The sequence below is a fragment of the Monodon monoceros genome, unplaced genomic scaffold (assembly GCF_005190385.1).
Source record: "Monodon monoceros isolate NGI ecotype Baffin Bay Population unplaced genomic scaffold, NGI_Narwhal_1 Super_Scaffold_11, whole genome shotgun sequence".
In the NCBI taxonomy this organism is placed as follows: domain Eukaryota; kingdom Metazoa; phylum Chordata; class Mammalia; order Artiodactyla; family Monodontidae; genus Monodon; species Monodon monoceros.
In genome coordinates, this window is record NW_021703767.1 from 69,725,826 (window position 1) to 69,751,073 (window position 25,248).

General features: G+C 43.8%; 1 protein-coding gene across 6 annotated transcripts in view; it reads left to right on the plus strand.

Moving 5' to 3' along the window:
- The window catches only part of KALRN (kalirin RhoGEF kinase), a 612,746-nt gene that overhangs the window by 357,600 nt on the left and 229,898 nt on the right, over nt 1-25,248 (plus strand). For 3 of the 6 annotated variants that reach the window (XM_029214081.1, XM_029214076.1, XM_029214078.1), the window contains exons 14-17: nt 3,254-3,449; nt 9,526-9,692; nt 16,866-16,985; nt 22,900-23,091. In XM_029214081.1, the coding sequence (XP_029069914.1) occupies nt 3,254-3,449; nt 9,526-9,692; nt 16,866-16,985; nt 22,900-23,091 (675 nt within the window). Of the gene's footprint in view, nt 1-3,253; nt 3,450-9,525; nt 9,693-16,865; nt 16,986-22,872; nt 23,092-25,248 lie in introns of all 6 variants that reach the window. The other 3 variants (XM_029214075.1, XM_029214079.1, XM_029214077.1) reach the window with 1 other exon arrangement.

The window sequence follows — 25,248 nt, forward strand, 5'->3', positions numbered from 1 at the left end:
TCTGAGACCATGAGGCAAATGATCTGACTTCTGTGTGCCTTCGTTTCCTCCTAGAGTTGCTATGAGGATGCAATAAAAGAAAATCAAATGCTGAACACTGTCTATCCCATAATAAATGCACAATTCAGGGTAGAATCTTCTTTTAACCATGATCATCATCTTCATCGTGCTCACCAGCATCTAAAAATGATCAGAAGAAAAGGACCACACAGTGAAATTTCCCACTTTGCAGCTGTTAATAAAGAGCTAAGGTGATGGGAATAGACCATAGGAAGTGGGAAGAGAGGGACAGGTGAGTTCTGTTTCAGGCAGGTACACTTGGGGGTGAGTGGAGAAAGCATTCTCTACACATAACTCCTGGGAAGGACCCAGAAAATGGGAGGAGCCAGTGAAGAGGGTTTTCTGAGAACAGAGCCCAAGGCTACTGCTAAACCAAGTCCCTTGGGTCAGTTTTTGACCACAGAATACTGGGTTCAGTGAATCTCATCTGGTAGGAAAGCTTTTTGAAGTGTCTTCCCATTTCCCACTGCCTCTTATCCTTTCTAAATTCCTGTTCACCTCCTTCTCGGATTTTCCTTATGGCTGTGGCTCTAGAGTAGATAATTGTTAGAATAGAAACACTGCCAATGCACCTCTCATATCCTCACATGCCAATTAATTCAGAAGAGGGAGGCAGAGAGAGGCCACTGGAGCCCAGAGAGGAGCTGAGTGAGCCAGGAGCCGAGATGGAGCTAATGGAGTGGAAGGAGAAAGCAAAATAGGTGGATTGAAAGCTGAATGCCCTGTGGGTACTTTCTATTCCATCTTTCACTCATTTGGTTCAGGCCCTAGTTTCTGCCTAGTACAAATTCTTCCAGGTTTCTTTTCCAAATGGAGTTAGATCACCAGATCAATCCCCAGACAGGTTTTTCTTTTCATGGCTTTGTCTGTGTATTAGCAAATTAGCCCATGTCCCATGTTATGAGATAAGCCGGAGAAAAACGTCAGGTTCTGGGAGTTGTCATGAAGCTCTTCATGACAGAGGGGTGACTTTGAAGGGCAGTGAGGACTTGAGCAGACTGGGAGGAGGGACAAGGATGTCTCAGGGCTGCTGGACCAGAGAAGGTGATTGGAGAGGGCAGAGCTACTTCTCAAGATCAGGGAGTAAACCAGATGCCTGGTTCACATAACAGAAGAGCATGAGATGGGACCAGAAAGCTAGGTTTGTTCATTAGCTGTAAAGCAAGCTTCAGGTTTGAAAACTAATTTTTTTCTTTAAAAAAAAAAAAAAAAGAGCCCCTGCTATAATGCCAACCTTGTGCCCCAGAAAGAAGGTGGAGAGAGGGAAGCCAATGACAGAATATTCCTTGAGGAAACAGAAAATACTCAGGAAAGAAAATATTTAAACTCCAGCCAACATTCGAAATTCATAAATCAGATTATTTCAAGGCTCTTGGCATCAGTTCTTGGGGATTTGGGAAGAGAGTCAGACATGACTGTGTGTAGACCTAGGGAGCGAGACTTGGAAGGCAGGCTGTTGCATTGAGAAGCTCCTTGAAATTCTCATTCTTCAGGCTTCATGACAGACTTGGGTCCTTCAGCTCAATGGTATTGGGAGGTACGGGTGGAGCAGGGGAAGGCAGGAATATAGAAACACCAGATATAGAATCCTGGGCATACTTCACATTTGCTTTAGATTCAGATTGCCAAGATACCAGACCTCTGAGCCTCACTCTCCCCAACCAAAGCACCTCACCTTTGCTCTGCCCTAACCAGGACCCTCAACACTTGCCTTTCTGCTCCACAGACTCAGGCCTTGGGACCCCTCTGGGATCTTCCTGCAGCAAACAGCTTCTTCATAGACTCAGTTTCATGAAAACAAAACAAAAACTAAAGTGTAAAGAAAAGGCAGACTCTTCCTTTCGTGCTTGTTTTCTTATTTTTATTTTCCTTAAGCTTGTAGACAGGGAAATGGACTAAAAATTTTGTTTGGTCTATTTTCCATATATTATCTGATAAATGACTTATATCCAGCATATATTAAGAACTCTTACAAATCTATAGTCAAAAGATAACCTAGCTTTTGAAAAATGTCAGCTGGGATGAGACCCAGCATGATGAAAATCACTAAGCTGGGCTCTGGGCCGTGTGCTTAGGCTGCCTGGGCCATACTGCAACTGTGTGATCTGGGGTGAGGCTTCCATTGCCTCTTCCCAGAAAAGAGGGTGACAGCACCTGTGCCATTGCCGTCACAGGGCTACCACAGGGCTAGCATGCGATAACAGACCTGAAAACCGTTTTAGAAAAGGTTTTATTTGATTCACATATCAGGTGGAATTATTATCCAATTCAATACTTCTGAGTTCTTACTATGTGGATGATAGCAACGATTGTAAAGGAAGAATAGGATTCAGTCTCTATTTGCAGGCACATATTTGCGAGTAAATGAGGGCACATCACGGGAGTGAAGGTGTAGAGCAATAAGCAATTAGCAAAGTCATATTAGGGCAAGGTTTTCCTTCACTACATGTTCAGTCTTCATTAGACTCATTCATGCCTCAATAGAGTTTAATCTGCTTGGATTTCTAGAGGTAAGTTATACATTTACACCTCGTTTTGTTACCACTTCCTGGTATCAGCCATTGTAGCAGAGAGAATACTGTACAACAGAACATGGGAACCAGATCAGGGCCCCTGGGTTTGGGGTCTAACCAATTATGTAACCTCGGGCCATTTACTGGGATTCTCCAGCCCTCTGTTTCTGGTTCTTGAAAAGAGTTAGATTCAGTACTTAATTTCTGAGGCCCTCTCCAATGCTGAGATCTTTACAATGACGGCTGTGGTATGGTGGACAAAGTCTTTGCAGTCAGGAGAAGAACTGAGTATTGTCCTCAGGTCGTGCCCTTCATGAGCAGAGTGAACTCTGGGCAAAGCATTCCATCTGTGTGAGTGAGCGTCAGCTTCTCTTCTGTGAGATGGACCTGGGATGTCCACCCTGCCTGCCTCTCCAGGTTACTGTGGGAGTAGGATGAGATGGAGTGTGAAAACCTTTCTAAACCATAATCCATCATGTAAGTGTTTGCTACTGCTGTAGACATTGAAACACAGGGAGAACACTTTTAAAGGCATGCATACGTGAGTGCATGGCACCATTGCTTAAACGTAGTCTAGGGGTCAAAAAAGAGATGCAAAGTAGAGACAGATGTGAAGCTTGGGTTAGTTAATAAGGCTCTTGTGGACCAGTGAGCCTGCACTGATGGTGGTTCCCTCACAGGTGACGGCAGAGCTAGATGCCTGGAATGAGGACTTGCTTCGGCAGATGAATGACTTCAACACGGAGGATCTGACGCTGGCGGAGCAGCGGCTGCAGCGCCACACGGAGCGGAAGCTAGCCATGAACAACATGACCTTCGAGGTCATCCAGCAGGGCCAGGATCTGCACCAGTACATCATGGAGGTCCAGGCCTCAGGTAGGCGACCTGTCCCGTGCTCCTGCTTCTGGTGGGGAGATGATGAAGACAAGGACAGCAGCTTGACTCCAACAAGCCCTTCCGCTCCACTCACTCATTCTCTTCCCACAGGTACAAGGAACAGAGGTTTTTGACCCCATGTTAATGAAAAAGAAATGGAAGCATGAGAGCCGAAATTGTTTGTCTGAGGTTGCCCAGTTAGGCTATGATAAAAATAGGAATAGGGCCAGGTTCTCCTGGTGCTGTGGGGAGAAGGGGAAAAACCAATGATGGAAATTAGCACAGATCCAAAAACATGGTGGTCTGGAGAAATAAACCAGGTGGGCTGCAAAGGCCGTCAGGCATCCTTGTGAATTGTATTCAGATGTACGTACGGATGCTGCTGTCCCACCCCTGTGCCCTGCACACACTCTCCTGCCCTGTCCTCCACCGCCAGAGCCGGCTCCTCATTCCAGTCCAGGCCTCTCTGTCCTCATTTTTCTTAAAACTGTCTGTGCTTGAGTGTAAGAAGTACTGATAAAGTTTATGGCGAGGTCATATAAATTTTATAACTTCTCAAAAAACACATGGCCAAGTTACCCAGGCTTGACTTCTTTTCCTGTTCAGGATTTATTCACTGTTTTTTTTTTTTTTTTTTTTTTGTGGTATGCAGGCCTCTCACTGCTGTGGCCTCTCCCATTGCGGAGCACAGGCTCCGGACGCGCAGGCTCAGCGGCCATGGCTCACGGGCCCAGCCGCTCTGCGGCATGCGGGATCCTCCCGGACCAGGGCACGAACCCGTGTCCCCTGCATCGGCAGGCGGACTCTTAACCACTGCGCCACCAGGGAAGCCCTATTCACTGTTTATCCAACAAGTCCACGAACACTTAATGTTACACCTGCCACTTTCTAGAACAGCCTTTGATGTTAGAACCGGAGAGAGCCATAGCTGTCCCCTCGTCCAACTAGTCCAGAAAGAGGAAGTCACTGATCTGGACTCACACCAGTGAAGTGCCGGAACCCAGGTCTCCACACTGCCACCCACCTGGGTCCTCCAGGAAGAAGCAGATAGGGCCTCAAGCCATCAACTCTTTAAAACATGGTCTGTCCATGTCCCTGCTGATTGTGAAGGATATTTAAATCATGAGATTGTCAGGCAGGCTTGACTTTAGGGTACTGTGTTTCTCTTAATGACCTGATAGAGGACATAGCAGCATTCAAAGGAACTTCACTTCTTTTTTTTTTTTTTTTTGGCGGTACGCGGGCCTCTCACTGTTGTGGCCCCTCCCGTTGCGGAGCACAGGCTCCGGACGCGCAGGCTCAGCGGCCATGGCTCACGGGCCCAGCCGCTCCGCGGCATGTGGGATCTTCCCGGACCGGGGCACGAACCCGTGTCCCCTGCATCGGCAGGCAGACTCTCAACCACTGCGCCACCAGGGAAGCCCGGAACTCGGCTTCTAACCAGAGGAGAGACAATCTAGTAAATTCTATTTACTTTGGTCAGCATAATCTTTCCTTGAATTTTCATTTGTTGTGAACAGGCTGCAGCTGCCTATGAGAGCCAGGCCTGTTTACAGGGTGCAGCCCACACTCCACACAGCTCCAAGAAGCCCCTTCATTCACATCATAGTCTACCTGGGGACTGTTTTTAAAATGACAATGCCCAGATGCTGTGATCTGACACCTCTGAATGGGACTTGGGCATCGGCAAAACTCCTCAGGTGATACCACTGTGCAGCCAGGGCTGAGAACCACTGCTTTTCCCCCTTGATGGTTAAATCACAGCAGCTGATACCTATGACGTGCCCCAGGACAACGACTTCCAAATGTGGTCCCAGGTCAGCAGCATCAGCATTACCTGAGCACTTGTTAGAAACGCAAGTTCAAGGGCCCATCCCGGGAACCTGCCACGTCAGAATCTCTTGTGGGTGAGGCCCAACAGTCTGTTTCAGTAAGCCCTCTAGGTGATTCTGATGCACTAATCTAGGGCCACTGATCAGGACCTACTCTAAGTGTGGGCCCTGAGCCAGCAGCAGGCGGCATCCCTCTAGAGCTGATTAGAAAGGCGGAATCCCAGACCTGCGAATCTGAATCTGCATTTTAACAAAATCTTCAGGTAAATCATGTGCATGTTAAAGTTTGAGAAGCAGTGTTCTTGGCCACAGCTGTACCTTTTCAAGGCCTTGTTAGGGAAGGGGGAAACTGTGACTGAGAACCTAGTCTGGACTCAGGGTTTCACCCTACAACTTGCCCTCACGATGCTCGCCGTAGACCGCTCTCCAACTAAGATGCGGAACCATGAGAGAACGCAGACATAGTACCTAGAAGAGAGGCTGTGCAGAGAAACTGCAGGGATGCTCCTCCCCCATCCCTTCATCCCTCAGTATTGACGTGTCTGGCAGGTGGAGCGCCTCATCTGCCTGAAAACCTGTGGCACGTAGGAGCAGGATGCTGGCGTGACCTTGGGCAAGTGCACCTCTGTCCAAGAGCCAGGTATCCTTGGTAACGGAAAGACTGCCGGGAGCTGGCAGTCCCTGAAGACTGGCTGTGCTTGGCAGCCACCTTAACCATGAGGGCTGAGTGGGTGAAAACACCCCAAGCAGATGGGCTGCCCACCCCCACATATCCTGTTCTCGGAATGAGCTTTGTCAAAAGAGCCTGATTGGCCTCTTCAGTCTCTGCTGGGACTGGCTGTTCCCCTGCTTCTCCTCAGCTGGCTGTTCAGTCTGGCATAGCCCATGAGGCCTCAAGGCTCTCAGGGAAGCTCTCTCTGTCTACTGCCGTGTGCCTGTCCTGCAGAGGAGGCGTCAACCTCATCTCTGGCTTGGAGGAAGGGAGGGCAGCAACACGCCAGAGCTGGGGTCCAGAGATGGAGGTTGGAGGTGGGCCGAGAGTGGGCCTTACCGAGGACCTAGGTGGCCAAGGAAGGCAGTACTTCAGAGACACAGGACTGAGGCAATAAATGGGTTGGGCACTTACCTTGTCTGTCTCATGAACTATATTTGAACTAGAGGTAAAATAAACTATTGTCTCAGAAAAAGGACAATTAGCAAAATAAAGAATTTGGTTGCTATTTAGCCCTCCAGGCTAAAATAATTAGGGCTTATGCTTTGATTTTTATAGGAGTAAATGATTTTTATTGGATTTTTATAGGAGAAGTAGGGAATTTCCTTACACTTATTTTTTGGTATGAAGTTTGAAACATTCAGCCAGGTCCTGCTAAATCCACCTGATGTGCCAACAACCCTAACCAAAGCAAAAGCCTTGTTTAAATCATCAGCCTTAGCAATAGTTGGCAAAATAGGAACAGTTTCTTTACTTGCTCATTGTTTAGGGTTATCTACTGGGCCTCAAGTTGGCAAGTGGCAGGGTTTGCTGGAAAGAGTCGGGTTGGAGTAAACCCACTGGCTGAATTCAAGGTCCAGCTGCACCACCAACAAGCACTTTGACTTTGGAAGTCCCTGTTCTTTCTCTGTAGACCTTAGTTTCTTCTTTTGTCCAGTGTGGCAGGCAGGCCTTCATTCCTAAAGTCCCCTCCAGTTCTCACTTGCCATGATTCAGCCTCACTGCCCCCATTGGTTATGGCCCAGGTCTTCACCCTAATGTCACCAACCATGTGACTGTTACCCATGACCTAAGGAATAAGACAGGAGCTGGGTATCCTGTGCATACGTTGCTTTTGTGGTTTAAAGTGTCAAGTTCTCTCTTTATACAAGGTTTTTAAGTGAAAACTCTATGGAGTCTGTGGCAATGGTGCTTCAAATTTACTGTGCCTGGAAAGTACCCAGACCCAGCATTTAAATGAAGTCTTAAATTAGGTCGTGGGGGGCTTCCCTGGTGGTACAGTGGTTAAGAATCCGCCTGCCAATGCAGGAGGCACAGGTTCGAGCCCTGGTCCGGGAAGATCCCACATGCCGCAGAGCAACTAAGCCTGTGAGCCACAACTACTGAGCCTTCCAGCCACAGCTACTGAAGCCGGCGCTTAGAGCCCGTGCTCCACAACAAGAGAAGCCACCACAATGAGAAGCACATGCACCGCAACAGAGTAGCCCCTGCTCACCGCAACTAGAGAAAGCCCGTGCACAGCAACGAAGACCCAACGCAGCCATAAATTAATTAACTTAAAAAAATGAGGTTGTGAGGATCACTCTTCTCCTCGCACGTAGAGGTTAAGGGTACAGCCAGGAGAGAGAGAGATTCCCTTTGTTGGGATCCCGGCCGCACCTCTCACTACCTGGGTGTCCTTGAGCATGTTACCCAATCTCTCTAAGCTTCACCTTCCTCAGAAGAACGGCAGTTATAGGAATCCTAACCATATGGAGTCATCGTGAGGATGCAGTGGGAGAAACACAAGCGTGGCAAAAGTTCAGTAAAGCCTGATAACTATTGTATACTATACTGGTGTTCTAGCGCATACTGAATTCTGTTGGGATTATCTGTGTTCCCGTAGCTTCGCTAGCAGCATGAGGGTAGGGCTCCTCCTTTCTTCTCTTTACATTCCCGGTATCCAGCAGAGTGGTTATGTCTCGCCATAGCAGATTCTCAATGTTAATGTTTACTGAATTAATCAAGAGTGAACATCAGTCTGGGGAAAACAGATGTACGTAAAAAGAATGGGCCACAAATAATTGTACTTGTGTCATAAAAGGAGAGAAAAGGCCTGTGTTCTTCCAAAATGCAAGCTACTCTGGGGTGAAGGAATGTGGATCTGGAGGAAGGGAAGAAGAGTGGATATAAAACAATCGCTCTTAGCCTAGCCTGGTTACACCATCTTCACCTATTTTATTTCCTGTGTTCATCTCACATTAAAAAAATATATATATATATCAAGCAAGATAGATGAAAATGAAGGGCTGGAGTCTCAGGGCAGGCAGGGAGCCTGTTCTGGATGATTCTCTAAGCAGGTGGCTGGTCCCTTTGATGGAGCACCAGGCTAAGAAGCCCATTTGCGTGTGATGTGGCATGTGTAAGCCATGAGCTTCCCACAGAGAGATACTTTGCCCAGGCCCAGCATACTAAACACCAGAGATGCATGCAGGGTGAAAACGAGCTGGAAGAAAATCTGCGTTGTGGCTGGAAACAGGGATCCACTTCTGCAGGTGGATCTTAAATTACATTTTAAAAAGTAAACATGGAGGCCAAGGGTCATCCCATGTTGCGTAGCGCTGCAAAGGTAGAAATTTTGTATTTCTTCTTGTTTTTTTATTTCAGTCAAGGAGATGCTCTACCTCATCCCCTTGGTAATTGCAGACAGTAACTGGAGGGAGTTGACTGCTAAAAGAACAAGTCGTTCTCTTCTCTGTCTCCCACAGATATTTCAGGAGCTGGGCCTTGGAATTATGAAACTGACAGAAAAAATAAACCTGAAAAGATACTGAAATTATTACCGTGTAACACCAGAAAAAAATTTCCCACTCTCCCATATTGTTCTTATATAAAGCACTATTTTTGCTTCTAGAAAAGAATTTCCTTTAGCGTGTAAGGACTTTCCTTATATGCCCCCACTGTGTCAGGCAGGTGTGTTGGTGGCAGCAGTGATGAACTTCTGAGTTGCTTTTTTAGGGGACCTAAGTAGTTAGCTAAGAAAATCACCACTGGCCAACTATTCTCTTCAGATGGACTTAGCATCCAATGGTAAATGGCATCTGACCAGCTAGAAGAGAGTGTGCCTTTGGCAGAAGTTCCTGAGACAGGGTCTCTGGGGCTTTGTTTTGTATTTCCCAGTGTGATCCAGAGGCTCGGTTGTGAATATTCTGGGTGTAGGCGAACTGCCCAGCAGGGACTGCTGTATGCGGCCTTGTCTGGGATGGAATCCAGAGGACCACCTCTTTGACTCCAGTTGATAAGGAGCTGATCATCTGTTGAAGAGTTGTTTCCTGACAAAGGATCAGTTAATCCAAAAGAGAAAGCATGGTTCGAGCATCCCAAACAAAGACCCGTTCTGGTGATCTATCCAGTTTCACTGAGGGATATGCAGAGGTTGGGAGGGTGCTGGTGATCGCTATTTCCAGATTCCAGCTTTCATGTGCATATAGAAGGAAATGTAGTCTTTACGGTACTACCTGGTTTTTAATGGTTTACATTTTGTTTAAATCAGGAATTGAGTTAATCTGTGAAAAAGACATTGATCTGGCAGCCCAGGTGCAAGAGCTATTGGAGTTTCTCCAGGAGAAGCAGCACGAGTTGGAGCTCAACGCAGAGCAGACCCATGAGCGGCTTGAGCAGTGTCTCCAACTGCGGCACCTCCAGGCGGAGGTCAGACAGGTGAGCCTGACCCTCCTCCTGCAGCCTGGGCTTCCCAGTGGCTGAGTCTGGCCTGGGCCTGCTCCTGGAACGGGGTAAGGCATACAGAGCCACCGGTATAACCAGAATTAGGAAATAGGTAAGTTAAGGAGTGGTTGTATTCGTTTCTGAAAGCTAGGCTGCTATCTACTGACTCTAACAAATAGATCTAATGGTACAATGGCTCAAACTACAAGTGCATTATTTCTCTGACATATAACAATCTAAGGAGAGCACCTCAGTGCTGTTCCAAGTTGCCCTCAGTCACTGAATCGATTCTCTTCCTTTCTATCCTCAGCCCTGCCCAGAGTTCAGAGGAAATGCAGAGCCTGTATCAATAAACATATTCAGCCTTTAGAGCCAGCTTGATTAATTTGTGTGCCTAGTACAGGACCTGACATATACTTGAGAATCAATAAGGGGTAGCCATCCTTCAGTTCCCATCATTCTTTTCGATGTGCGTGCGGTTCTTATAAGAAAATGTTCTAGTCACATTAAAGCCAATTTTAAAAAGAAAAGAGTACTTACCTGTATGAGACATGATACTAGCTATCTTTCTAAAGGACATCCCTGTGCCATTCCTAGGGATCTCTAGGACCATACACACAATGACCAATGACACATTTAAAAAATACTACATATTTATATTATGCACAGACTAAGTGGGAATTTTTAGCATAATTATTGGGGATTTCCTATTTAGACCAAGTGGGATTGAAGAAATACAAATATAATTATAGTTCCATTTATTGAGTGTTGTGTGCCTTTTATACCATCTCTTGATCAATCCTCACAACCACTCTGTAAAGCAGATATTACTCTCCTTTCAGAGGAAGTCACCAAAGCTTAGAAAGGTCACCAGACAGGTCACACGGAGGAAAGACCTCACCTTCACCCTCCACCCTGCAGGAGGGCTTCCCTGCAGGGCAGAGCTCATAGCACTTCAGTGTTTTCTCCTTGTGCTCCAGACTCTCCCAAGCAACCCTATCCCCCTGCTTCCTCTAGGGAGAGCCCCACCCAAAACAACCTAAGCAGAGACACACCTTCCTCTTTTAAATGTTTTTTCTTATGTTCAGTGACTGCTGGAGCTTTTAGATTTGTCTATTAATTTAGCACAGGGAACAAAAACATCATATTTTATTTAATTATTGCTCGGTCCCTTTTATTCAGGGTATTCCTTGCTAATGCCTATGTTTTAATTATATATTATTTATTATAATGTGAAAAATTATCTTCTCTGCTCCCCTTCTTTTCCAAGGAGTACTCAGAGTCCACACATTCTGTGCTAAAGATCAATCTTGAGCACAGGTAACATCACTGAGCCCCAGGCAAAGCCAGATACAGCACTGCCATCCAGGTTGTTTTCTGTTTAATTACATGGGGGTCACACCTGAATGTCTGGTGAGACTTGTTACTCGTGGGGACGTGGTAGAAATCCTAGCAGGCCCAGAGCAGTGATGAGTATTCAAATTCTGAATCTCTTGGCAGTAATGATAGTACTTTCTTTTCATATGAGAAGTACTTTCTCGTTTGTGATCTCGGTTTAGGAGAACAGGCCCATGAGAGAAAGTGGTGGACGTTTAGTTTACAAATGAGGAAACTGAGGTACCATAGGATGAGTGCTCCCAGGGCCTATTGACTACTTAGCTGAAACTTGAGCCCAAGCCTCTGAAATACAAGGTCCTACAATTTGCCTCTGCTGGACCCCACTCCCACCCTGGAGTTCCAGGAGAAATAGACAGAAGCTCTCCAGCAGAATGCGGTCCGGGCTTTCCCTGGCCTCCACAGCGCCATGTCTGAGAAGGTGGGCAGGCATGGCCTACACCTGGCTGACCAAGCAGTGAGCCCAGCAGGCCGTGGGAGTTCTCCTCTACTGTTTGTCCACGTCTTCTCAATAAACCAGACAACAGGAGACATGTTCCTAATTGACTTGGAAATGAAATATATAATTTTGCTTTTGTTCCTGGTTTTTTATTTTATTTATTTTTGCTACAGCATTCATAGTAGAGCCAACTTCCTAATTATGTTCTTCTTGGCTGAGATGAAAATGGAAATGAAATGAGTTTTCATCCTCCAAGTATCCATTCTGTAGAGGATGGGGAACTGGGATGATGATAGGTAGTTTGTCGAGTGGGAAAGTAGATTATCTATGTATGGATCATCAGGCTTGACTAATATCTGTGTACGTTCCTGTTCAGTGTTTCATGAATTGGAGGACAAAAAAGAATTCTTCTGCAGGAGTGAGAACATTCCTTCTCCTTCTCTCCACCACGGCAAGGATGACACACAGGGGGACTGTAGTTCAAAACGGCACTGGATTGCTGGGGTCAGCCTTTAGGAAAAGCACGAAGGACTGCGGCCCTTGGAGGTGCCGAGGGACCGCTGCTCCATTAAGCCACCACGCCTCATTAGACAAGCTTGTTCTCCTTGTTAGCGTGCCTCTTCCTTTAGGGGTCGTCTGGTCCAGTTTCCGACAAAGCATTCGCGTTTGATGGAAGTTGGTGGAGCAGGAAATATTGACTTGGAAGCTCTTGACGCTTGGAAAGAGGGACTTAATTTAGATGTCAGTACTGATCACTTGGGCTAAATTTAGACACTAGCTTGAGAGTTTCTCTTTTGAATATACTGAAAGAAAGAGAGAGAGAGAGAGAGAAAGAAAAAGAAAAGAAAGAAAGGAAGAAAGAAAGAAAAAAAGAAAGGGAGAGAGAGAAAGAGAGGAGGGAGGGCAGGAAGGAAGGAAGGAAGGAAAAGAAAAGAAAGAAAGAGAAAGAAAGAGACACCTTAATTGAAGTGCCATTAATGGGGAGAGAAAGGGAGAGGGCCACAATGTGTTATGATACAGCCCTGTTGCTAGAGCTCAGAGATTAAAGGTTTAGATTTGGCCTTCATAACCTTATGTGCAGTTATACCACAGCAGTATTAAACTGAAGCTCTGAGGAGAGGTAATGTCACGGACATTGACTGAAAATTATTTTCAAGTATTTAGAACAAATGAAACTGATTAATGCAACTGACTTGCTTTCTGAGGGATTACATAGGACTTTGTATCTAAGATAAATGGCCCCAGCATCTCCAGAGAGATGCTGAATCTTGAAGGGAAACCATTCCCCTGATTCCTATGGTCCAGGGCCATAGACCACCCAGATGCCCCCTTTCTTCTAGAAAAATAGTTCAGATTATTCCCCAGACCCCACAGAATGCTCTGATTGCTTTCCAGGAAAATTGCTACTCTGGTAAGGATAGCCTCACATTTATTAGATAATTCAGGAAGATTTGAAAAACCTATTTAATGGTCATAAAACTAAGTGAATTTCCATGTTTCCTGCAGAGCAATGCATTTAGCAGAAAATAGGCCAAAATGGATTTATAAGATGTTGGAGCTCTAAGCCTTGGGGAAAGAAATTGTACTTATCATTTGTCTACTAAAGACATTGACTTAAATTACCCCTGTGGACCAAATACTGGCCAAAATTTGCATATGATCAAGATGGAAATTTAAATCAGAGGAGAAAATATCCTCTCCTCATATTCCTGTATAGAATACTGTTTCATTCTGTTCACTGTACATAAAAGCTAGAAAGGAGTTGGAGTAGATCCAAAAGAGAGGCAGCCATAGGTACAAGTACTATCCATTTGTTTCAAAATGGAGATAATTAGGAAGACACACAGTCATAGTCTATAAAACCGTGAGGGATGAACACATATAATCTCATAAATTGTGAATTTTTAGAACTAAGAAACACTAGAAACATGACAGGCTCCCAATTACCACCTGAGGGGCTGATGATTTTTCTGTGGCTAGAGTTTCAGAAATCATTGTGCCTTGTGATAAGTCATCTGCAGGAGCAGGAGTTAGACTCAGCGTCCTTCAGTGCAGCCTCATAGCTTTCCTGTCAGCGTGGCCTAGAGAACGCAGCCATAGCCAAGCAGCTTCCCCAGCCTATGTGGCTACAGTGTCCAGCTTGCCCAGCTTAGGTGGCGTCATCATTTTGGACATTCACGTCCAGTTAACCACATCCATGCTTCTAACTCGGGGTTATCTGAACTTCCTTGCCCTGAGGAACCAATAGATCTCCATCTTCAGTTCCCCCCTCACCCCTGACTGAGCTGAACTGGTGGCCTAGCCCCCAAGTCCCCAAGCAGCAATACTCTTCCCATCCCTCATTTCTGCAGAGCTAAGTTCCTCTGGTATCCTATGGTTATAGGGGCATATATTTTGAAAGAAGTATGGAATATTATGGCTCAAAATGACCTTCAAAGACCATCTAACTTATCAGTAAACTGTTGTCTAAGATGAGAGATCAATATAAAATGTTCATGTTAAGGATTACATTATATGGTTTGCAAAATACTTTTACATTAATTATTTCATTTCATCCATGACCTGCGATTTACCATTTTACAGTTAAGAACACTGAGCCTCAGAGAGGTTAAGTGATGTTTCCAAAGTCATGCAGCTCAAGATGAGTAGGACCAACATTTTCGCATGTTTGTTACAAAATTTCTTCTACTACCTTTCTCTCATTTGGATGATCACACAAGAATAAATAGCCAATTTTATGAACTAGAAAGATAAAGGATGACAGTAATAGAAAATTATACCAACAAGAGTTAGCCTTGATCAGAGCACAAAGACTGATGATAATAAAACAGCTAAGGTATTTACATCACATCAGAATATGTCAATAAGCTCTACAAATACTAGAATAAAAGTTAATATTCCTAAACTTTTTCTCTTCTCATTGTGAGAGGTGTAAACGAAGAATCATAGCATTAGCTAGTTTTGCCTCACAGCTAAAAATCTCTAGCACCACCATCATCAGGCTTTGCATTTTACGGTACACTACATCAATCCTGATATAGGAAGGGAAGGTACCATTATCGTATCTTTACAGATGACAAAGCTGAGGCTCAGAGGAGTTAAGTGGTTTTACCAGGCAGTAACAAAGCCAGGTATTCTGACTTCAGATTTTATGCTCTTTCTACACATTTCCAGTTTTGCTTCTAGGACTGAGTCTGGGACTTCAGCACGGGAGGTTTGATTTTTAGGAAGATAAAAATACTTGGTAGTTTAATCATTGGCATCAGTCCCACCCCTGAACCCAAGCCATTGACTGAACTACAGTGCATTTTTATCTTCCTAAAATCAAACCTCCCATGTTGAAGTCCTGGAATGCCTATGTAAACAACATTTGGGAAATAAAAATGAACAAGGATATCCAGGATATGGCATCATTTAATGAAAGATGTAGAGACTAAAACCTATAGTATTTCTAAATGGAAAACCCGGTAGATGGTGCCCTCACAACCATAGCTATAACTGATGCTTTCAGTTGACTGAAACTAGAGAGGAAAATATTCCAGCAAGACTCAGGAGGCCCAGAGGGAATCATAATTGTCCCTCAAGCATTGATTTGTGATGCACATTGAGAAAATGTTTCTCTGACACCCTCAAGTGAATCTTGAACCAAGCAAGATGTGATGAATCACTGCAGAAGGACTTAACATCGTTCAAAAATATAAATTGTGAGCTCCATTTTCCAAAGAGGTGAAGCATTTGGGCATGCAATCCATGGATGCATGTACCCGAACTTGCAGCCAGCTTTTAGAAATCATTAACACCTCTGTAGTCAGCCAGCTACAGCACACCAGTGGCATCAGAGATTTCACACATACGCTCTGAGCAGTTATTTCCTGGAACTAATTGCTTTACAGATTGGCATCTCATCCACAATCTGCCAGACTGCCCATGAATTAACATCTCAATCCAAACAGCCCAGCTTCGGTGGGATTTATGTCCCGATGTTATCCATGCACAATATGGTATCAGTCATTTTCTGCCTAAGGAGGACATTTGAGAAATGCCTGTGAGGGTTATGGAATAGGAGACCAGACTTAATATTTTTCTAATTGTTTAACATGAAGAAGTTGAGAGAAGAAGAAAAAAATCTGAAACAGATTGTGGTGTCTTCTGCTTTGCCTTGAGGGAACAGATGGATGGTAGTTACTGATCGTAACATTTCAGAAGAATTTTTATTTCCTCTCCAAGCAAGCTCTCAGACTCCTTAATAAAGCAAATATTTGGCAATTTTCTGATGACCAAACACAAGGTAGATTTTCAAGGCCTGTTACTTCCAGTTTGATTATTTGCACTTGACTCTATTAGCTGGATTATTGCCACATCTCTATTTTAGCTGGGACTGTCTGGACAGTGTCAGCTATTTCTCCTTCTATTTTAATATTCCCTAGCTGAGTTTTCTTTCCCCCAGTACTAATTAAGGTCACCTAGAAATTTTACTCAGCCTAGCCATTGCCTCTAAATAATTTAAATCAATTATAACATATTCTCCCTTTTTCTAATGATCCAGTGTATGGATGATTCATGCTATTTTGCTCGTTTTATTTCTCCTCCCTTTGGATTGTTTAACCAATCAAAGCTCAAACCTGTCTACTCTTGGCTGTTTTGCAAGGTATAGGAGGTTGGACACACTGCTCAGGTGTGACTTGACTTGGGTATTTTCACTTTCAAAAACGTTACTGCATACCTGTCGTATGAAAGGTACTGTGCTAGGCATTGGGTGAGATTAAAATATGACTCATATATTACTCTAGTCTTCCGGAAGTTTACATTTTAAGGGGAGGAGATGAAACATAGGTTGAAATAACTGAATAAGGCAGGCTTTGGTGAGTGCCACAAAGGTGGTACATGCAAAATGATCTGGGTTTCACCAGATGACGAAGAGATTGTTCCTAATGGGAGTGGTTAGGTATAGAAGATTTCAAGCAGTTGTTGATATTTGAATTGGTCCTTAAAAAAATGAAAGGGATACCAACAGATGGAATTTATTTATTTATACCGTACTATGTTCCAGATGGAACCTCGGAAACATACATAAAATGCAATCAGATGAAGTAATGTTTAAATTAAGGGGCTGAGGAGCCTGGGATTGAGGAGTGATAAGGGTAGGAAAGAAAAGATGAAGCTGGGAATGAGGTTGGTACTTAAAATAAGTACCTTATGGCGCAAGGTACGAGGCAAATTTAAGGAGATTTTAATTATCCAGACTCTTCCTGTCCTGTCTTCAACTGTGGGTAGGAGATAGCAAGCTCTCTGACTGAAGGCCATTCACCTGTGCTCTTGTCCCAACTCCCTAGGTCCTGGGATGGATCCGCAATGGGGAGTCGATGCTCAACGCCAGCCTGGTCAACGCCAGCTCTTTGTCGGAAGCAGAGCAGCTGCAGCGGGAACACGAGCAGTTCCAATTGGCCATCGAGGTAACACCCAAATCTGGCTGCACTGTCCTCCCTTCCCCTCTCTGCTCTGCACCTTAGGCAGGATGATTCCTCAAGATGTGGGTGTTCCTTTATGTGGTGAAGCCATTACTCTTTCTAGTGAAATGGGCCAGGTAGCCTCCCTATGACCCAGGAATTGATGGAGAAACAAATGCAGGGCTTCATCACCCCAAGGAAGCCTGGTATTGGAAGACAAGTATTCACACTCCAAATGTGGATTTTTCTTACTTATTGGTACCTTTAACTTTCAAGGCCCCTGGTCCACTGAGTTTTTTATACATTATGGACTATGCACCACGTGAGAAATGTAAAGCTAAAAGGTTAGACGTCACCTCTAGTTGAAGCTCACTCAGAATTGAGGATAAACAACTGCAGAAGTCATTAGTAAACTAGGATTCCATTTTTAAACATTTGGTTTACATGTAACATTTAGATTCCATTGTCAGATCAGCCTTTTAACAAGAGTAGTGAGCACGGGAGCAGATGGCACTAGATAGTTTGATTCACTGAAAATAGGTGTTCAGTAAGGCTGGTGGAAGTCATATTTAAAGAATAAACTGAAACCAGAAACTCACCAAGACTTGTTTTAAAGGCTATTTTAAAATAAAACTCCACTTATGATAGTCTAATATAAATTTTGTCTTGCTTTAAATAATATCTTTAATTATCCTTTCTACTAGAACATTTCCTTCCCAAAGAGACTCGAACTGATTGTTCTAGAGTGATGTAGGGAAAAGAGTAGGAAATGGGACATGGGAACTATGTTAAAAATAAAATAAGTTCAGTACCAATGGGAAAAGAGATAAGGAGTGAAAACCTCGAAGACATCCATTACTTGTGGTTCAGTATAAAACTTAACCCACTTCTGAGTGTGTAAGAAATGCAAAGGTGATTATCTTCTACTAAAAAAACACAACGATGATAAAATTTTAACTGTCCTTGCCAATAAGTATATCTTTAATACAGTGATCCAACTGATTGCTAGCTATTTTAAAGCTAGTATTGATTGATTTCAACCATTTAATTTTCCAAAAGCTATCTTGTATGTGAAAACATAGCATTGATACGAATGATATATTTCTCTAAGATGCCTGATAACTTCTTAGGGACCCTTGCTCGCACCAGACTCCTGTCTGAGATTTGAGATTTAAAAATAAACTGTGTATTACACACACAGTATGGACAAATTATTTTCTAAGGAAGAACTAACCAGAGGAAAGAAGTTTTATCAGCAGCAGCTCTGTTGCATTTTACTGGCATGCCCAAATATTAGAGTGTTGGAATCTATTCACTGTAAAGGAAAAATCAAGATTGGGATTATAGTCAAGAATTAGGCACACAGTGGTCAAAACCCCATTGAGAGGCAGCAGTGAAGAGAACGAAGGTTGGGCAGTCACATTCAAGGCTTGGCATGAAGCTGTGAAGGATGATGCTAGGCAGAGAGAGGACAGCCTTTGGCGATACCTCCTCCTTGCTTATCTTGAATGTGGAGGTTTACCTGCCCCATCAGGTAATTAAATTTTCAGTCCCTTAATCAAACGTTGGGCAAGTAAAACCAAGCATTATAAAACAAACAAAAACCAAGTGTTATGACACCCTTGAGTATCTCAATGAGCTAGTAGAAAATAGTGGGTAAATGCATTAGCAATGCTATTGAAATAACCAAATTCCACCTGACTTGCATATGCAGTATGTATGAATTTGTATTAGATGCCGTTGCATCCTTAACAGAATAGAGGCTCACTAAGCATCTATATCTCTTTAATTTCATGGCTGCAACTTGATCAAATATTCTTAGAATAGATGTTGAGATATAGACCCCTGTCGAGTTTATGTCTGTGGACTCAAGGGGACATGGCAGAATAGATAGGATTTCTCATAGATCTTGGGAATGGAAGGTAGGCAGGGTCTGCAGCTTGGCTAGGATAATGAAGAGAACAGAGCCAGAATTTCAACATACGTTCCTTCTCCAGAAGGCCTGTGCTTCTCTCTAAATGTGTCAGTTTAGACCAGGTTCTGCATTGGGGAAACGTACACCAGGGGATTTAAGCAAGTTGATAGGAGATCTAACTAGTCTGGTTTGATTTAACCCATTTTGATACTGTTACTGGAGGCCTTTACAGTGATCACTGACAGGGAACATAATTTGACTTCTTGAGCCCTAAGAAAGAACCCTGGGCTCCAGAAGGGAAAATAAAATGGCTATAGGTAAGATGATCATATAAGTTATTGTTAGAACTGAGACACTTTTAAGAGTGAAGGAGGGAATTATTAATAACTAAGCCAGGAAAATCAGCATGTACTAGAACTCTCATGGGCAAACCAAGATGTTTGCTCACCCTAGCTTTGGTGGCCTCGTCAGTCTGAAGGTTTTGGTCTCCTTAAAGGTCAGAATGTTTACCTGAGGTAGCCTTGGTTACAGGAAAAGTTCCCCAGAGCCATCCAGCGTGCAGAGCAGTGCACAGCTCTCCAGAAGCATAACTTTATCAACAAACCCAGATTATTGTTTGTTAGTATCCAAATGTTGTGGCTGATGTGTCTTCGAGAACTGTGAACGTCATAGAGACACACTTGATTTTAAAATCCATTTTTATTTGAAATCTCTTATGTATTTTAAGCATAAGCATTATGACAGAAACAGTAGTTAAAACTGGATAATAAATTCAGTTGATTTGGTTCGGTTTTCTTCCATGTCCTCCTACTAAATATGAACATCCTTGATAATCCATGTCTCAAAGATACAGCACTCAATAGGATTAGATAATAGTAGAAATAAATGCAAAATAATGACTCAAGCTTTAGCAAAGCAGAGATTATGTCATATGCATAAGAGTTTATCATTTAGGTAATCAAAGGGAAGAAGGGGCTCCCGGGACTATTAGATAATAATGAGTTTCAGAATAAGGAAGAGGATTTGTTACACAGCATAAATTATAGGAAAATGAAAGTTACTCCTCTATCTCCTCCATTCTCAGAGAAAATATATAATAACAAATTTATGATGACAACTATATGCTGGCTTCATATACTGAGGAGAGGCCAAATAATTATCAGAATCACTAATGTTCACTTGGTGAACCCTTTCTCTGAATGAGAAACTGTAGATACCATTCTAATTGCTAGAGATGAAATGATATGGTGTGATATGGTGGAAAGGACGTAGATTTGGGAATAGGTCAAACCTGAATCTGGTTTCATCACTTCCTTGGATGTACATTTTTGGGCAAGTCCCTTAACCAGCCTGAGTCTCAGTTTCTTAATCTGTGAAGTGGGAATAATAATATCCACCTTGGAGTAGTATTATGAGAACTAGGAAAAAAATGCATAAGGACAGTTCCTAACACAGAATATATACCTGGTTAAATGACAGCTATTAAAGGGATTTTTTTAAAACAGTCCGTGCCTTGAGAGTTTCACTGTCTTAAGTAAGGGAAATCAGCCAGGCGTTAGATGAGTGATACAGGTATTCAGAAGAGGGTAGTTTTTAGTAAATCTCAGGCTGTCCAGAAAGGCCTCTTTGAAGGAGGTTGGATCTGAACTGAGTCTCCAAGGGAGACTGGATCGCAGATGACGAGAGTCTAAGGTGTGTTCCTTAAAGGCAGGGAGAATGAAGATGGCAATGGCAAGTTTGTTTTCAAATGGTCTTTGTAAGGAAGTAGTAGTGCATGATAATGAAGTACTTGGGACCACAGTGTGAGGGGCTTTTAATAACATCCTCTGAAGTTTGGACTTGATTTCATAGCAGTGGGTGAACCATTGCAGGCGTTTGAATTGAGAGATGGAAGTGATGTTTAGAGCATAAAATTAGGGTTTTAGCACTGGAAAGGATGTTAGGATTCTCTTAATTGAAGCACTTCCTGTTAGAGAGAATCTGTCAGAAATGTAAGGGATGGGTTCGATGGGTTAGAAATGGAAGGCAGGAAAAGACTAGTCAGGTGACCACCACAGAGGCCTAGGTGTGAAGTGGTGAGAGCTGGACTGGGTTTCAGGCTGAGGAGCAGCAGGCAAGCATGATGACAAGACTGTGGTCCTAGATGGCAGTGAGGAGGGCACCGTCAACAGGATGGTGGACTGCCGTGGAAGACTGTTTCAGAGGGAGGAGGAGTTTAGGTTTAGCTGTGGAACTTGAGCAGACATCTGGGAGGAAGGTGGAGGCTCTGATCGGGCAGTAAAGCCATTCTCATTCCTTGGGAAGATATTTCACTTCTCCTGAGAATGCATCTTTGTAAGTGACTAACATGGGGCAGGCAGCTAGATCATCCGAATCAGTCTTACTGACCTAGGTGAGAGGTGTGACAGGCAGCTCACCCTCACATCCGAAGACAATTAAAGACGAGGCTCAGATATCAGGCGAGAAATATAGATTGGAGAGCCATTTACAAAGAGGAAATGATAGAAGCCAAGGGAAAGGATGAGAACTCTACAGACATGAACCAAAACCAAGAATGGACCTTGGGGTACCTCTACATTTAGGAGGCGGGAAAAGAAAGTGGTACCAATAAGTAAAACAGAGAAAGAAACCAAGGATTTTTAGTGGATCATGTCTACTCGTTAGTTTATTTTTCTAGCTTCATCCAGCAATTAGGAACCCAGATGCTAATGTGGTCATCGGGACTGAAGGCCGACTCAGTGGCAAAGCCAGGGAATAAAGGAGTCTAGGCTGCTGGAGGAGGTCGTGCTAACATAGCTAACACTGAGGACAGATTCAGGCGTGGGGTAGGGGGGCAACCAGGAGGTGGTTGATAGACTCTCTAGACAGGCTGCCATCTGGAATGAAGGTGAAGGGGGAGGCAGAGGTGAGAAGAGGGGGAGGTTGTACTCACACACAGGAGTGCTGATGGATTCGCTCTGGGGAACTGTCCCAACACTGCAGCCCAAGAAGGGCAGAAATCATTCTGGAGTGAGGTGCTGGGCTTCTAGCTGCTCTTCTCCACTGCCAGCTAAGCTCTACTTTGAAAGTGCAAAGGCCAAATTAGTACTGTGCCATTGGGTTGGAATGATTCCAGCAGCTGAAGTTGGGATAATGTTAGCTCTCTGAAGTCGTATGGCTCATCCACATCAGTCCTTTATTTTAATAAATTGTAATCCCATTTGGCTCTCTCCCTGCCACCCAGTTCTCCAACCTGTTCTCCCCACCCGCTACAGTTAAAGTGAACTCAGAGAATGACACTTACCCTGAATAAGAAACAAACCTTCTACAATATAGGTTATCCTAAAGGCAAACATAAATAAGGTAGTAATGTGGGATGATGTGTTAAGCTGAATTATCTGCTGTGCTGCTCTTTTCCCTTGGTAACTAAGAGATGGTGTGAGATGCTACTCTTCTACTTTATTAACCTGCCCAATGTCTTCCTTTACTGGAACCTTTTTAAAACTGATCATTCATGTTTAAAATGATTGCATTGTTGGTTGAGATTTGTGTGACATGGGGATCTTTTTTATGGGCTGTGTTTATTTGATCTGCAGAATGGGACTACAGCAGTAACCTCCTTTGAAAATTCATGATGAATAATTTTATGATTAGATTTCAAAAGGAAATTTAACTAATGGCTGAATTAATCAGGAAGCAGATTTATACACAACTGCGTTTCTCTAGCTCAGAAACTGAAATGTCTTTAAAATGCAGAGTGATGCAAGTAAAGAGAAAGGAGTAGGGGCAGGAGTTAGGGACCTGAACAACTAGTTAATGAAAATGTTTGATATTCTTTTTAAAAATATGCTTAAGAAACAATGATGACAACATTGTTTGAATCAGTCATTTAAAGCTCTTTAACTTTTCTGCATCTTTCCACTCACGCCTCACTCCACCCCCTCCCATATCACGCCTGGGTCGTTCCCACGGACCTCTCTCTCCTCCCCTTGTGCCCAGTCCCTCTTTCATGCCACTTCCTTGCAGAAGACACACCAGAGTGCCCTGCAGGTACAGCAGAAAGCTGAGGCGCTGCTCCAGGCTGGCCACTACGACGCGGACGCCATCCGGGAATGTGCCGAGAAGGTGGCCCTCCACTGGCAGCAGCTTATGCTGAAGATGGAAGACCGGCTGAAACTGGTCAATGCCTCAGTGGCCTTTTACAAAACTTCTGAGCAGGTGAGGGAAAGGGCCGTGGAACGTGTGGGGCTGAGACTGACGGAGGACTGTTTTCTGCCTCACACTGCGAATCTGCAGCATCTACCTCAAAAAGAAGCCACTCCTCTCAGTACTAGCCTTTGAGAGCAGAGGAATGATCTGTGGAAACACCATGGTTTGCTTCCTTATAATCCTTTCCATTAGAGGAATGGACTATGTGATTTGTTTCTTACAAATTTCTCAACCTCACAGGATTTCGGTGTTGAAGTAGAAACTGGGTAGGTGTAGGCTGAGTGCCAAGTTTGAGTGGTGTACCAGTTAGCTCTTGCCACAATAATGCTGTGTAACAGATCACCCCTCAACCCAGTGGTATAAAACAATAAGCACATATTTCTTGTTTAAGTATCCGGGGTTCAGCTGATCTTGGCTGAGCTTGGTAGAACTAGGCTCCAAGCTGCAGGTTGGGTCTGGATCTGTTCCTATATTTCTCCTCCTTCTTGACCAGCAGCTGCCCGAGGCATATTTATGGTGAAAAGCAGGGGTGCAAGAACCCAAAATCTACTGTGCAAGTGCATTTCAAATCTGCTTGTGTCACGTGCTCTGACATCCTTTTGACCAAAACAAGTCACATGGCCAAGCCAACATCAACCAAGCATGGCAGTATATGTCTCCTGTGAAGGTTGGGAGAGGAGAGTGACAATTTGCTGAACACAGTCTCATTTACCACAATCAGGCACTATGCAGTGCTTGAAAAACATACAGCTCTTTCATTCATGGGATTCCCAGTCTAATAAGGAAACCCAGCTTTCTGTCATTGGAGAACTGTGAGCCTAACTGGTAGGATGGTGCAGCTGTGGGAGAAAAGGTAGGAGACACCTACAGCAGGGCCATAAAAATGCAAACCCATTACTAGTACATCTGTACAGCAATATGCGCAAGGGCTAAGAGGATTTTTAAATGATTTGGCTGCTGTTAGGGGACTCTTTTCATGAAACAGAGGTTTAAGACAGGAGTAATTTTATTCAGTATAAAATAATGTCCTCATTCAAATCACTCCCTGGTAGAAATAGAGAAACCTTCTCCTCTGGGTGACTTACAGGGACCATGGGAAAGTCTATCTCAGAGCAAACGTAACATGCCTGTCAGAGGGCCCTGCAGCCAGTATTCATCTTCAGACCTCCTCTCAGTCCTCCTTTCAGTGTTTCAGAGAGATGATTCCTTTGATGGCCTCGGAAGTGGGAGCAGCAAACTAACGAGATAAAGAGCTTTTCCAGTTGATCTGTAAATTCAGCACATCCCAAACACACCCCAGCAAGCTTTTTTTTTTTTTAATAGAAATTGATAGGCTGATTCTAAGATTTACATGGAAATGCAAAGAGACTAAAATAGCCAAAACAGTCTTGAAAAGGAAGAACAAAGTTGAAGGAGTTACACTACCTGATTTTAAGACTTACCCTAAAGCTGCAGTGGTCAAGACAGAATGGCATTGGTGTAAGAATAGACACAGTTGAACAGAGTAGAGGTTCCAGAAGTAGACCCACATATATACAGTCAGTTGATTTTTGAGAAAGCAATTCAATAAGTAAAGTCTTTTTAACAAATGGTGCTAGACAACTGAATATCCATATGAAAAAAATGAGGCTTAACCCCTGTCTAATATCATATACAGATTTTAATTTGAGATGGTTCAAGATGCTGAAGGGGACAAAGCAGTAGATTGAGTCAGGAAATTTGACCCTGAACTGACCTTACCAAAGGTCACTTTATCTCTCTAGATTTCTGTTTCTTCACCTATTAAATTAAAGGACTTATGCTGGATAATCTTTCCATTTCCTCTAGCTCCCAAATTGATTGGGTTAAAGTCCAATACTGTCGTGGGATAGGTGTCAAGTACTCGTTTTCTTAAAGTTTTTGTGTGTGTATAATCTGTTTTCTCTCAAGACGTGAGCCTCCTGCATGTTTTCAGGCCTTGCAACAAGAGAGGTGTGTGGTGCTAAAGAAACCAGCTGGAGTTCAGGGATAGGCCTCCTCACGACACGGGAAGCATGTTGGCTATGGGGGTGTTCTTCCTGGGACATCTTTCAGCTTATTTTTCAGCTCAGTTCATAACTCAAAAAGTATCTTATCCAATGCCACGTCCTTCACCAAAAGAGATGCCTTTCTCAGACAGAGGAGGCC